At 37.6% G+C, this 13689-nt stretch overlaps 2 protein-coding genes across 4 annotated transcripts; one reads left to right on the forward strand and one right to left on the reverse strand.

Moving 5' to 3' along the window:
• Positions 1-416: 416 nt before the first annotated feature.
• LOC120730187 (G/T mismatch-specific thymine DNA glycosylase-like) lies at positions 417-7623 on the forward strand. The gene is made up of 11 exons (XM_040026397.1): positions 417-563; positions 1183-1257; positions 3564-3730; positions 4428-4714; positions 4817-4886; positions 5145-5280; positions 5372-5454; positions 5545-5639; positions 6353-6524; positions 6867-7019; positions 7390-7623. Exons 2-11 carry the CDS (start codon positions 1199-1201, stop codon positions 7515-7517), a joined length of 1350 nt encoding a protein of 449 aa, XP_039882331.1. The 5' UTR covers positions 417-563; positions 1183-1198; the 3' UTR covers positions 7518-7623.
• A 294-nt stretch (positions 7624-7917) lies between these two features.
• On the reverse strand, positions 7918-13091 carry LOC120730185 (patatin-like phospholipase domain-containing protein 2). 3 transcript variants are annotated; one of them, XM_040026392.1, is made up of 9 exons: positions 12695-13091; positions 11900-12132; positions 11747-11812; positions 10843-11052; positions 10702-10762; positions 10443-10601; positions 9477-9618; positions 9247-9345; positions 7918-9034 (listed from the first exon to the last, which is right to left on the reverse strand). In XM_040026392.1, the coding sequence occupies exons 1-9, from the start codon at positions 12897-12899 to the stop codon at positions 8776-8778; spliced, it is 1434 nt and encodes a 477-aa protein (XP_039882326.1). In that variant the 5' UTR covers positions 12900-13091; the 3' UTR covers positions 7918-8775. The 3 variants fall into 3 exon arrangements, with proteins under 3 accessions (XP_039882326.1, XP_039882325.1, XP_039882327.1); XM_040026391.1 differs by having other exon boundaries at positions 10443-10613; XM_040026393.1 differs by lacking the exon at positions 9477-9618 and having other exon boundaries at positions 8850-9034; positions 10443-10613.
• Positions 13092-13689: the final 598 nt, after the last annotated feature.

A 13689-nucleotide genomic window follows, 5' to 3' on the forward strand; every position in this document is an offset into this window, starting at 1 on the left:
CTTTATTGTTATGAATCATCTTATCATTTCTAATTAATTCTGTAAAAACAATGAAACTGTCCTCTTATTTTTCCTTGTTTTGTCATAGCTGTGGGACTGTTAGTTGTAAATAAAATATTTAAATACAGAAATGCTGCACCTAATTGCAAAATTAGGGACTGATGTCAACCAATAGACAGCAACCTCACGGAGTTTAAACCGAGCAGCTCATACCAATCCGAAAATAGGGGCGTGTCGTTTTCATTTCTAACGATTTATACCGTCAAATTTGCATTAAAAACACTATTCTCCGATATGCTTATAAAAATAACATATCAAAAAATATTTTATGATGCAAAAATATTCAATAAGGCTATTTTTCCCTATTACAATAACGAACAGTTTTCCTATTCATCCCTACATCTTACCCTTAAGATGTTCCGGTGTCAAAGTTGAGTAGCAGGATTGTCATGTCTTTGTTGCATCTGTTCCACCTCAAATGTTATGAATAGAAGTGTGTGAATATATGGAAAAATAATAACCATCTTACCTTAAAAGAAGTGTTTCATCAGTGCCCTCAACAGGTATGTTTTACGTGTAATAATATTAAGAAATTGTTTACAATTTCATGGGGAGAAGTCTTAGTGGAAGCGAAGCCATTCATCCATGCTAAGTTAACTGCCCGGCTAGCTGTTGGCTAACATTAGCTGTACTTGTGGCACGGCTACTGAATAGCATTAAATCTTAGCATTTATATTACCACAAATAGTCACCATTATCTGAATTGATAGCCACAAACGCGAACTTTTACCTCATTGCACCGTATTCTAAACCTGTTTTAAAACAGGAAATGTATAACCGTTTTAATTCATGTTAGCTTGTTAGTTAGCATAGCCATGGAAGAAAGGGGTAAACATTTTAGCAGGTGTATACTGTATGCTCTATTTAAAATATCCACTGTTATAAATACTAAATCTATTCCGCTATTAGTAATTTGACTTTAGTTTAATGTATCACGGCCATTTAAGTTATCTTTTGTTGGTGTTTGTGTTTTGGTTTATGTCTTGTACAACTCCACAGCCTGACTAAAGTATGCTGTCACATGCGTTCAATTTCATGTACTGCCAAACTCTTATATGTTAAACCACATGTACATCACCTAGCTGTGTTTCTTCAACATCCGTATTGATTTATTTAATAAAGTCAAACCACCCAAAAGATGGAAGAAAAGCTGAATGGATCACTGCCTGTTGTATCTCCGGAGTACCTTCAACAGTGGTGAGTCTTCCTCCTCACCACAGTGTGGCCAGACTGGACCCAGATTATGTCAGCAGCCCTCTAACTGGCAAAGTGTGATACTATGAAATGAAAGCATGTGCACATAGTTGCCTGTTTGACATTTTGTTTTGTTTTTTGCATCATTATTTTAATAATATGCCATTTGGGATCATGAACAATTGTTATAAAGGTGTATATTTTCTTTAATCAGAGCTCAGTGTTCTTATGATGTGATCTGATACGTGGAACACATTTGGGGGGAAAAATGTGGTTGTGTTTGATTTGCTAACCCAGAGATGTCAAAATCATTTCAGTTCATTTACAGGATTTTTTAATATTCAAGCTGTTGCTTTTCTTCAGGCACAAGAATCAAGAGGTTTTTGTTTGTTTTGTTTTTTTTTGGGGGGGGGGGGGGTTGTTTTTGGGGCGTGGGGGGGGGAGTTTAAGCAAAAACCATAACTTCAGTTGAATCGGACATATATATTAAATGTTTTGAAAAGAGTATAGAGTCAGGTGCCAGTTTTTCTGCTCTACCTACTATATGTAGAAGTAATTTAATTCACAGTAAACCTGCTTTATAGCAGAACCACTAAGGCTGTTGATGTTTTTGTTTAGTTTTAATTAGATTTAATCTGTTTGTGCTATACTAAATAGTTTATGAAGTTGCACTACTGTCAGAAATGCTTGAAATTAAACATGTGGGATCTTGTAATTAGTAGAGATGGACCGATCCGATATTACGTATCGGTATCGGTCAGATACTGACGTAAATTACTGGATCGGATATCAGCGAGAAATAAAAAATGTAATCCGATCCATTAAATATCAAAAAAAGCTCCTCACAAAACTTGCAACACGGTGTAACTCGGCTCATAACTGTAGCACGTCGGAGCAGTATGCATCACATGATAGAGCGGCTGTGTGTATTTGTAGCCTCGCTACCAAACCGGCATTTCATCTCTGATGAAGTTATCCCAGAGAGAAGTAAAGCAAATGTGTAAGTTCATCTCTGAATGTTTGTAAAGCATTCCCATGTTAAGCTTAACAACCGATATATGGAGCGACTGCCTCTTCTCTCTCCCTCCCTCTCCTGCTGCTACTTCAATCGTGAAACTGCTTAATGATCAGCTGATCGGCTTTTCTGTCGCGAGTCCGTCTCTCTTGTTTGTTTTTGGCCCACTTCGCACCAGAAAAAGGAAACCAGCGGCTGAACAACAACAGCACGTTTAAGTTTGATAAGCTGTTGTTAGAATGTATTTAATATTACTTTCTACACCAGGATCCTTTTTTACGTAGCTGACGGCTGGTAACTGTGCAGGGGTGGATCTAACAAAGTTTAGCCAGGGGGGCCGATAGGGCATGAACAGGGAAAAGGGGGCACAAAGACATACTTTTCTTTCTTATTCTCATTTAAAATGTCTAGCTTTTAATAAATAATTATCCGAATCTTACACCCAAAGTTTTAATCTGATGTAAAATGTATAGAAGTCCATTACTGTATATAGTAACTGTTAAGTCTAATATACCCTAGTAAGCTATACTACTTTTTCCTTTGGGAAGGTACCATCTGTGCAGTCTGCAATCCTGTTGAAGAAAGATGTTGAATCTATTTAATTATTCTTGAAAAATAATTTATTTCTGTGCATTTTTTTTCCCACACTGCATCAAATTAAAGTTGATTACGTCGATTAAGCATCATGAGGTGGAGGGTGGGGGTGGTTCCCTTTTTTTTTTTTTTTTTTGCTGGGAGTTTGCAACCCTATTAGTTAGGTTGCTTAATATTTCTGCTAAGTACTCTTTAAAATACCAGAATAGGGAGGATGGTGCAGGTTTAAGTTTATTAGATTGATCAGTGTTGCTGAACTATGAAATATTTTGTGGGCAGTGTATTTTTTACATACAGGTATAACAGAATAGCTTTAGTGTTGTTGTTTATTTAAACTTGAGTATGAACTTATACAAAATGCAGCAATATATTAAAAAAACAGTTTTATTGATTAAAAAACACACTATATCGGATTCATATCGGTATCGGCAGATATCCAAATTTATGATATCGGTATCGGACATAAAAAAGTGGTATCGTGCCATCTCTAGTAATTAGATGATTAAAATCAATGTGTTTGCTTTTTTATCACCACTCAGCTAAATACGAAAAGACCTAAACAAAAAGCACATAGTTTATGTAATCCAGCTAACACCTGTTTTAACTCCACAGTGCATCTCACACAGCCAACTTGATTGTTGTAAAAATACTTACTCATTTTGTGCTTTTGTTTTGTTTTTCTAAATTCCCTCCACCTCAGGGTTCGGTCTGCCCAGCAGTTTCAAGCTCTCCAGGCTCAATATTCAGACGTCATTCCTGAACATCAGTTTCACTATACAGAGCATCAAGCTGGAGAGCCAGCTATGGCAAACATGGTTAATCCAGAACCCATGATGGATCAGCTGGAACCTACAAACTTGACAAAACGTACTTTGATATATTTATTGTGTTAACACCTAGTTATAAGTTAGGATCAGGGTTTAAAATGGGCTGGAATGATATTCCTTCAGTTAATCTGTAATTTAGTCTGATAGGGGTCATCAAAACATTATGAGTTAAATTGCCTATCTGGGCACTAGGCCTTTATGTTTTGTTTTCTGCTGCATGATGTTCAGCAGGAGCAGGTAAATTGGCTGGAGCTACACCTAAGCATGATGTGCTCAGCTTTAAAGGCTTCCTCCTTCCTACAGTCGCTCAGAGTTCCTTTTGCTCATAGACAGTGACAAGGGAAGTAAGTTTATTAACCAAAGCATGAATATTGTGTAGTCAGTAACTCAGTTGTGTAAAGTATGTATTGATAAGTTGGAGGAAGGAGGAAGCTTTGCTAGGGCAGCTGACCGCAGCCTGTTCACAAAGAAAAATCTACTGCGGGTTATAAACTTTTTTCCCCTTGTTGCACTTTATCCTCAGTTTAGGATCTAATGTTAGTTTAGTGTGACAGTCTTACCATTATATATGGTGTTTTTCTTAATATAATTTATTTGCTGTATATTAGGGCATGATGATATATAGAAATAGTCTGCCAAAACTGCAGTTTAACACCACACAAGAGCAAATGACTTCCAACAGTACTTACATCATGGTCTCTTATCTTTTTTTATTTTTGTTTTCTCAATTCTTGTAGCTCCAGCTAAAAAGAGAGGCAGACCAGCTCAACCCAAGGAACCAGGGGCACCCACACCACCAAAAGTCCCAAAGGCACGAAAGCCACCAAAAGACCCAAATGCACCTAAAGCAAAACCAGGTCCAAAGCCCAAAAAGGCAGCTCAGGCTGATGGGAAACAGGAGAAGATTGATGAAACTTTCAAGAAGGTAAAGAGGAAAGTAGACCGCTTCAAGGGCATGTCAGAGGAGGAGGTCATGAAAAAGACTCTACCAGACCTGCTGGACTACAACCTAGACTATGTCATTGTAAGATTCACTTTTTAGTTGGATAATTATATATTATGTCTAGTTCACTGCTAGACCATAATGTGAACATAAGCTTGGCTAACCTCACCGGTTTGCTTTCAGATTGGTATCAATCCAGGTCTGATGGCAGCTTTCATTGGAAGATGGTTTCCAGGTCCTGGAAATCATTTCTGTAAGTTATGATACTGTAATTATTTTGAGTTGTCTTGTGGTAACATAAAAATGGATCTTAGGCTTCAGAAAGGTTATTGATTTGCTGACACAGTGGTGCAGATTTTTACCTTACAGAATAAAGCATGTCCTGGTCCTTTCTCTGTGAAGTTTGTAAATTCTCTTCCTGTATGGAATTCTTCTGGGTACACGGGTTCAATAAAATGTCCGTATTTATTAGCCTTTGGTGCTGAATCACCTGGTCACTTTTTGATTTCAGGGAAGTGTTTGTTTCTGTCTGGATTTACTGATGAGCAGCTCAACCACATGCATGACACCGTCCTACCTGTTAAGTATAAAATGGGCTTCACCAACATGGTGGCCAGGGCAACACCAGGGAGCAAAGATCTTACAAGGTATATGACTGTAAAAGATTTCAGTCATCATATTAGAAAAAATTTATTTTATAGGTTTCATAAACCTTTTTCTTTCATTTCATCTCACCAGTAAAGAGTTGCGGGAAGGAGGCAAAATTCTTGTGGAGAAGCTGAAAAAATACAAGCCGCTTATTGCTGTGTTCAATGGAAAATGTAAGCCCACCTACTAACAAAGAGCAATAGTTGCCATAAAACAGTTTGCTTAAGTCAGTTAAGCTAATAGTTATCTTCTTTTGTCCACAGGCATCTATGAAATGTTCTGCAGAGAACTGTTTGGTAAAAAACCACAAAAACTCGAATTTGGTTTGCAGCCACACAAGATCCCCGACTGTGACGTGGTGAGAACTCAGTTTTCAGTCAGGTTTTTAAAGGTTTCTTCAGATTTTGGTGGATATTTAGGGGGGAGGTAACAATGTTTAAAACAATAACAATAATATTTATATTTATAACAAGGTGCAATAATAATTAATGTGCAATAATAACAGTGTGCAATACACATACACTTATTCTTCTTTTTTATACTAAGTTAATATACTGTGTTGTGTTGTTTGTTGCGTTGTGATGTGTCATATCGTGTCGTGTTGTGTTATATGTAGTGCCGACGTAGGACAGTTTTTCCAATTTCATTGTACTACTGTACTATGTATGACTGTGCAATGACAATAAAGAGTTATCTTATCTTAAATGATACAGATACATGCTGTTCTTCAAGAATATTTAAGAAATATTTTCATCTGTTATTTGTATTTATTCAATAAATTTAATAGACAATGTTCAAAGTGTGAAAATAATATTAAGAATAAAATGTCAAAAATGTAGGATTTTTCTAGTATTTTGTTCATAAAGGCTTAAATTTGCAATTATAGGAACTGACCCGAAATTGAATGTGCAAGTCTTTATATTTTGTGATAGAAGTGATATGATCAACATATTGATATCAAAGGAAATCAATATAGACAACTAGAAAATTAAGAACTGCAAGTGTGATACTTAAAAGTAACTGATACTTCATTCTGAAGACTTTACTTAAGAGTTTATTTCTTCTTTGCAGGCTTTGTTTCTGATGCCTTCATCCAGTGCTCGTTGTGCCCAATTCCCTCGTGCTCAGGACAAAGTCCACTTCTACATCAAACTGAGAGAACTCAGAGACCAACTGAAGGGTGTCCAAAGAAGCACAGAGATCCAAGAGGTCAACTACATGTTTGACCTTCAGCTGGCCAAGGGTAAGCATGACCAGGGCTGGGTGGGTGGGTGTGTGCATGCGTATGCGTGTTTGGGTTTTGTTTTGTTTTTTTCTTTAAAAAAAAATGTGTAACTTGGCTGTCTAACCTGAATTTCACCACTAAGTACCTTTACAGCGGCTTTAATTAGAAATTTTAATTAAAATTCAATTTTTAAAAAGTAAAACTACTACGCTGTTATTTACCATAGATACTTTCCCTACTTTTAATATTGTAGAAATGCCTCAAAGCCACTAAAATTAGTGAAGTCATTAATTTAATATCCTGTCCATTTTATTAATTTTTTAAAGCATTTTGTTATTTCTTCCCCTTTTATATCAACAGAGGATGCCAAGAGGCTGGCAATAAAGGAAGAACAATACGACCCTGGTTATGAAGATGCCTATGGCGGAGCATATGTCGAGAGAGGACCTGAAGGAAGCCAAGCTGAAAGCCAGAGCAACGGTCACTGCACGTTTTCATCTGCTGAAAATACAGGTAAGTCATTCAGATAGGGTGAGCCTGAGGGCGAGCTCGGATGCATCCAACATTCATCCACAGTCCTCGGCGCTTATGGTTCCTAGTTTCAGGTAGTTGTATTCTCTACCTGTTGAGACACTTGAGTTTGTATAATTTGCATAAATCTGTGTAGTTTGTATAAATTTGAGTTTTTATAAGTCCGTCTGTTACTCAGATGTGAATGTAGCGTTATGTAATTGCACGGACATGTGTAATTTGTCTTAAAGTGATGGCACAATCCTGGCCAGGAGCTGGAGTAACCATGAGCATGAACTTTGCTACAGACATCATTCGTTCACATCTTACATGCATAGAAAAATGCTTCTGTTTCTGTGTTCTCCACCCCCAGAAGGAGCACAGGAGGCGACTGTATCACAAACAGCTGATGGCCAGCTCCCAGACGGACAGTGGATGACCCAGTCCTTTGCAGATCAGATTCCAGACATAGGCAGCGGACCAAAAGATGGTAGCATATGAGGAAAAGGGCTTGCCTGTGCTACACAGAGACTTGAGCAAACTTAGCTCTTACCTCTTTTTTGTCAGGTTTTAAAATTCCTTTTTAATTAGTGTCTGAGTGGAATATTAAAAAAAAACATATAGTGGACTTTTTAGAAAATTTGCAGAATATATTTTCTGCACCTTTTTAATTCTTTGTGATCTTGTAAACATATACAGCATGATCGTCTTCACTGCAGTCTTTTTAAATATGTGAAATCAGGGACTTGACAGTAGCCTCTTTCAGACACAGTGCGTTCAACATCGATGGTGCTCTGTCCTGACATAAGTGATGGTAATGTTCCTCAGAGCTTTTTTCACACATACCACAATATCACATATCACAATTCCAGAGAATTTTTTTTTGACAACCACATGAATCATTATGCTGGCCTTTGGTTTAAGGCGCTTCAGCACCAGTTTTTATACTGTCTGTTTCTTAAAGTGATTCGTAAATATTACTAGGTTTGGCCCAATAAGATTGCTCTTCTGACTTTTAGAACAGAGTGACCAGGGGTGCCCATTGATAAGATGCTGTAAGATGAATACAAATTAATACTTGTCTGAAAGTGGCTAATGATGTGTGACTGTCTTTTCAAAGACAGTCACACATCATTTAAACCTTTGTTTTGCCTTTTTACTGTACTGTACTGTACTGCACTGCACTGCACTGCAATGCAGTAAATGAGAACTTTCACATCTGCTGTTTAAACAGCAGATAAGTTCCAGAAATGTTATTTTATAAACTTGACTGATCAGTGTGAGCTTGTGTGATCCTCTGTTTGCAGGGAGGACTTGGTTAGCATTAAAATGTTACATTCATGGTGCTATGAACTGATGAGATGCAAAGTGATGACTCGATGTCAGAGGTCCTGCAGAGGCATCATCTCACCAGCCTTTAAATGTGTTACGAAACATATAATGGGTTTTATTTTATTTTTATTTTGCTTTAGGAATTGTAGAATTATGTTATGTTTATGATTATATCGGTCACACGGAATGACTCATTTGTCCATTAAAATTTACTGATGATGCTTTTTCTATACTTTTGTTTTACCTTTGTTTCAATATCACATGGTAGCTATTGTTCAATCTTTGCGAAGAAAAAGGCTTTCTTTTTATTTTCCTGTTGTACATTACAATTTGACTCATGGTGTTGATAAGATGTCAACAAGTTCAGCAAATGCTGAAGTTTTTTTGTTTGTTTGTTTGTTTGTTTGTTTTCCTTTGTTGGTTTCCTTTAATCAATCTTTTTTCCACTTTCTTTATGGTTGATTACACGTCCCTTCCCTGGTGTGTTTAACATCACCTGGCCAGATGCAGTTCTAGTTGAGACTGGGGGCATAAGGTCCATGTTGCCATTGGTGTCCCAGCAGAGATTCATTTTAGAATTTGAGGTCATCTTTGATTTCAGAGTTTGTGTATTTATGTCTCGTCTTCTCTGATTCCTGCTGTCTGAACCAGATGACCTGCAGATGCAGTTATTCTCTTGAGATGCGCTGAAGAATATGAAGAGGAAAAAACTAAAAATCACACAAAGGATGAGCTTTTCATTAATGTTACCTCCTTATAATATTAGCAACAGATACAGTTTGTTGGAGTGACAAAGACACGGCATATGTAAAGAAGGCCAAAAATGAGATTTAATAAACCTAAGGTTAAATCAGTTTTTTTAAAAGAGGTAAAATTGTGAATTTTTATGTACACATACCTGTTGATGCTATCATTGCTAATACTCCATTTCTGCCTGTAGAAATCTGCAGACCACAGTAACAATCTGCAAAGTGCTGTGCAGCTGAATGACACCATGCTGTCACAGTAAAACACAGAAAAAAGAAAGAAATTGAAGTACTAATTGCTGTTGTTAACCCAAGTTCATTCCAAAGCCCAGTAGAGAATAGGGTATTAGGGAACTCTCAGATCAAACAGTTCACACTTTACCTTTTGGTAAAAAAGATGGTCAGCTCAACAGGTAAGATGAGGAAGGTAAGTAGATAGGTAAACAAATTCATTGTCAGGAAGTCCCTGTAATGCGGCCTCCAGCTGCTACTGTCATGACTATCCCTGCATGCCTCACATAGCACTAACACAGACACACAAAGGGTGGAAATTACATAAAATTATGTGTCATGCTAGCTGTGAGAGACCTACTGTGTGGTATAAATGACACTGTTCATTCATTTAAACCTCAATTTAATACATTTTACATCAAATGGGAAATTTAAATCATTAGTTTAAAATCTTAAGATTACATCGTATTCTGCTGCTCAGTGGACCTGGCAGTCTATAAATCCACCGAATAGATCAGAAAGACTGTTACAGCCTACCATTTTACTGAAAGCAGAGAGGATATTGTAAGTTGAAAGTTAATCTTTAATCTTTAGATTATTTATCAGATTAACAGTTAATGTAAAGAAATATTTTATGATTATTTAAATATGAGCTACATTAGATTCCTCTATCTTCTTACCTTGAAGAATACAGCAGTATCAAGATGGTGGATGCAAGTAATGCCCTCCTAATGTAATACTTTTTCAATTTGTTAGCATTAACATATAATCGATTTAACTAAATGTCATTAACTGTCAGAAGTTAATCTTTGGAAAGGCTTTCAGGACCCCTTGTTTAGGTTTGTACACCACAACTGATGTTTTGTGAGTCAATGCAACCACCTCCACTGGGGTTTATCCAGGACCAATGGCCATGAAAGGCGAACATAAAAATGATTGTTTTATGTTCATGCCAAATCATTACACTCTTCCTGTTCCATTTCTGTGTCCTCTTTACCATTTGAACCAGCGCTCTTACAAGGACAATTTTTTTTCAATTAAAATAAAGTCTTACAATAACTCTTTTGAAAAACTTCTGTATATCTGATGATCAGCTCATCTCACTTGACCTCCTTACCTTTCTTGATAGCCACTGGGAGGTTCTCAATGACTCTGTGGTCCAGATGGTTTTCCTTGTGACACTTCATCATCCTCTCTTCTGCACGACCCACTTCCTTCGTCTGCTCACAGCAAGGAGATTTGGCTCCTACCACTGCACTGCTGTGAATATTTTGTGCTGTAAGCAGATCTGAGACAGTTGGTTGATAACATGTTTTAATGTAACTTTATGGTGTAAACCAGAAATGCTAAAGAAAATGAAGGTGGAAAAATCTCACCTTTCTCTCTCAGGAAACAAAGAGCATCCATGTAGCCGTTGTGGCATATCTCAGCCAGCTTCTGCCTCACAAAAAAAAACCAGTTAAACATTACTGTACACTCTACTGCTTTAAAGTCGTGAGCTCTGAACATGAACCCACCTCAAGTCTGGGGGGGAGGAAGGATGTACAGACTCGATATACATTCCCTGTGTTGGCCTGAATGCTGATGTTTCCGTAGTGGACTTCAAAGAAATTGTATGACCCTTCTCTGGGGCAAATGTCACTCTCTCCTGAGAACGGGGCCATGGTGATGGTGTTTCTCTGCTCGGACAACGGCATCATGTTGCTCAGTGCTCCATCCACGTAGCGCTTAGAAGAAAGAAAAACTGATCAAAATTGATGGCAAGCTGAGATGACGAAGTAGATCTAGTGTGACAAAAACATGTCACGAACTGTCCTCATATACAAAGCAGCCATAGCATTTATAAAGTAAAGATGGATTACTACTCTCAAATAAAGATCATACATATGCTGTGTGCTCTATTTGTATGCTCAATCATAATTTTCAGTGTGCTTGCCTCTTTACCTGTGTGCTCTATGCCACTTACCTTATGTAAACCTTGAATAAGTTTAAAATTAACGTGTGAGCAGAGAAAAAATTAAAAGCTTTGGCTGTAACAAAGCCTCCAGATATTGCGCCTTTTAGCCAAGAAAGCCATAGACTGTATAAGATGGCCATGCCCACCATAACATCACCGACCGATTAGTAAGGTTATGTTATGAAACTTGCTGAGACTGCTGAGATGGTTGTCTTCGCTCAACTGCAACAGGGCGTGATGAGAAAGGATTTGATATGATATATGAATGATATCCCGTTCCACTTCTATGATTCCCAAATTTACCTGCCTCTGAAATCTGGCAATAAAATGCTCCTGTAGCTTTGAAGCGGTTTTTCTTTCCCATTCTCTATGGTCTATGGCACAGAAATCTCTACTCATTTATTTCAATAATAAGACCAGTAAAAGCAAAGAAAGCATACAAAAAAAAGTTAAGCTCTACTGACCACGCCATGGTATGAAGGTGGAATGAAACCACAGTAAACAGGGAAAAAACAGCTGCACATGAGAACCTGTAAAGGTAAAGAGGTTAGATCACTAGAACAGAGAAGCCTAAAAGATCCTAACAATTTTTCTGTAAAGTCACCAATCTGATCAACCTGAATGAGCTCCTCTCTGCTGGCAAACTCGGACACCAAAACATTTTTCCCATCAGCTATTCGGGTGAGAGACACGCAGAGCCTTCCAGAAGCCCGGAGGTGGGCATCTTCTGGAAGCTTTTCCAGCAGGGAGTCCCTGACTGTCCGGAGCAGGCTGAAGGTCGGGTGGAAAACTCCAAAGGTGTGTTTTCTTGCCTCCTTCGCTGTGGTTAAAATATCAGCACACAACTGTTCTGAGGGAGAAAATGCAGCAGAACCAAATGTTCAGGCTAATGTAGAGAACCAGTGACATTATGATGTATCATTGCATTATCCACATGTCTGTTTTTATTGCGCAGCAGTTGTTTTCCCTACAGTCTGCTCACTTGACCTTGAATTCTTTGCAACCTATGGAATTTGCTCTCACTGTTGTATCAGTTGTTTGTGTGTCAGGAACTTATGAAATACACTGCCTAGTGTCAGATACAACACCATTTGTTTTGAGATATGCCTGAACTTCGTGAATGGACAGGTACTTCAAGTGCAAATGGAAAAAAAGACAAAAATTTCATACAAAAATACAAGGCATTGCAATAAACATGAATTATGTCACACAAAATGTTTTCATATATTCAACAAGGCATGTAGAAATAAAATAAACTTGCATATTTTTATTGGTCAATTTTGTGTTATATATGAGAATGATACCAAGAGTTACATTTTATTTATGAATTCCTCTTTAATTTCTCTTTAAGAAACAAACTGTTGAAGAGCTGGACAAACAGTAATCTGCAGTGTACATTAAATGTGACTCACCAATGGGAATGCCAACAGTGAGAGCTGCAGCCACGAGACACCCAGAGGAAGATCCACAAATTTTAGAAGCACCATGAACCAGCTGTGGAGCCCGCTCCAGGATACAGCTCAAAGCTCCCACGTAGTAAATGCTCCTGAATCCACAGCCTGCAAAAGAGATGTTCCACTCCTCGACCCAGTTAAACATCTTACCTGGTTTCTCCATTGACTGTAAGATGAATTAAAACTCAGAACGATATCGATAATATTGTCATTTTGTCAGTCGTGTCTCAGAGTTCAGCTGGTGCATTTAGGAACCTCCCAGGGTTGAATTGACCTGCGTTATCTACACTACAGTCAGATGTAAACGGGGAGTGTTTTAGCTGGCTATGGTGTGGTATTGCACAACTTACTAGGCTCAAACGTTTCAAAATAGAAAACAAGCTGGAGTTGCTCACTAACTGTAATTTGGCCCGCTGTATGACATGTGATACAGTTTTCATTAGTTACACAACTCCGCACTGTGTACAAAAATATGGGAGGCACAAGTGGGAAAACGCCATGACCATTCTGACTGGTTAGTAGGTGTTTGTGAAGGGCTATAATTTATGAGATACAAAAAAACCCAAGAAACACGTGTGTGTTATATCATATTAGCAAATGAGCATTGTATTAGGTGAAATAAATAAACAAAGTGATTCTATTTATTTGCCCCAATATTGAACTTAAATGTGTGACTTTGTTCAAATCAAATATTTGGCTTATTTTTATTGTTTATATCTGAAAAATATTTATGTGGTTACAAGAGCTATAATAGATATTTTAAAAAACAACAACATCAAAATCAAAAATACCATGAGATACATATTTACTTTTACAGCTCCAGTAATACACCCCAGCTCACACACACACACACACACCTTTCTATTTATTTACTTGACACTTGGACCTTACATCAAACTGGTTTGTTCATTTGTTTGTTAATGCTCAAAAGCTCCAATTTGAGCATTATGGCT

The sequence above is a fragment of the Simochromis diagramma genome, unplaced genomic scaffold, assembly GCF_900408965.1.
Source record: "Simochromis diagramma unplaced genomic scaffold, fSimDia1.1 OVJJ01000293.1, whole genome shotgun sequence".
Classification (NCBI taxonomy): Eukaryota; Metazoa; Chordata; class Actinopteri; order Cichliformes; family Cichlidae; genus Simochromis; species Simochromis diagramma.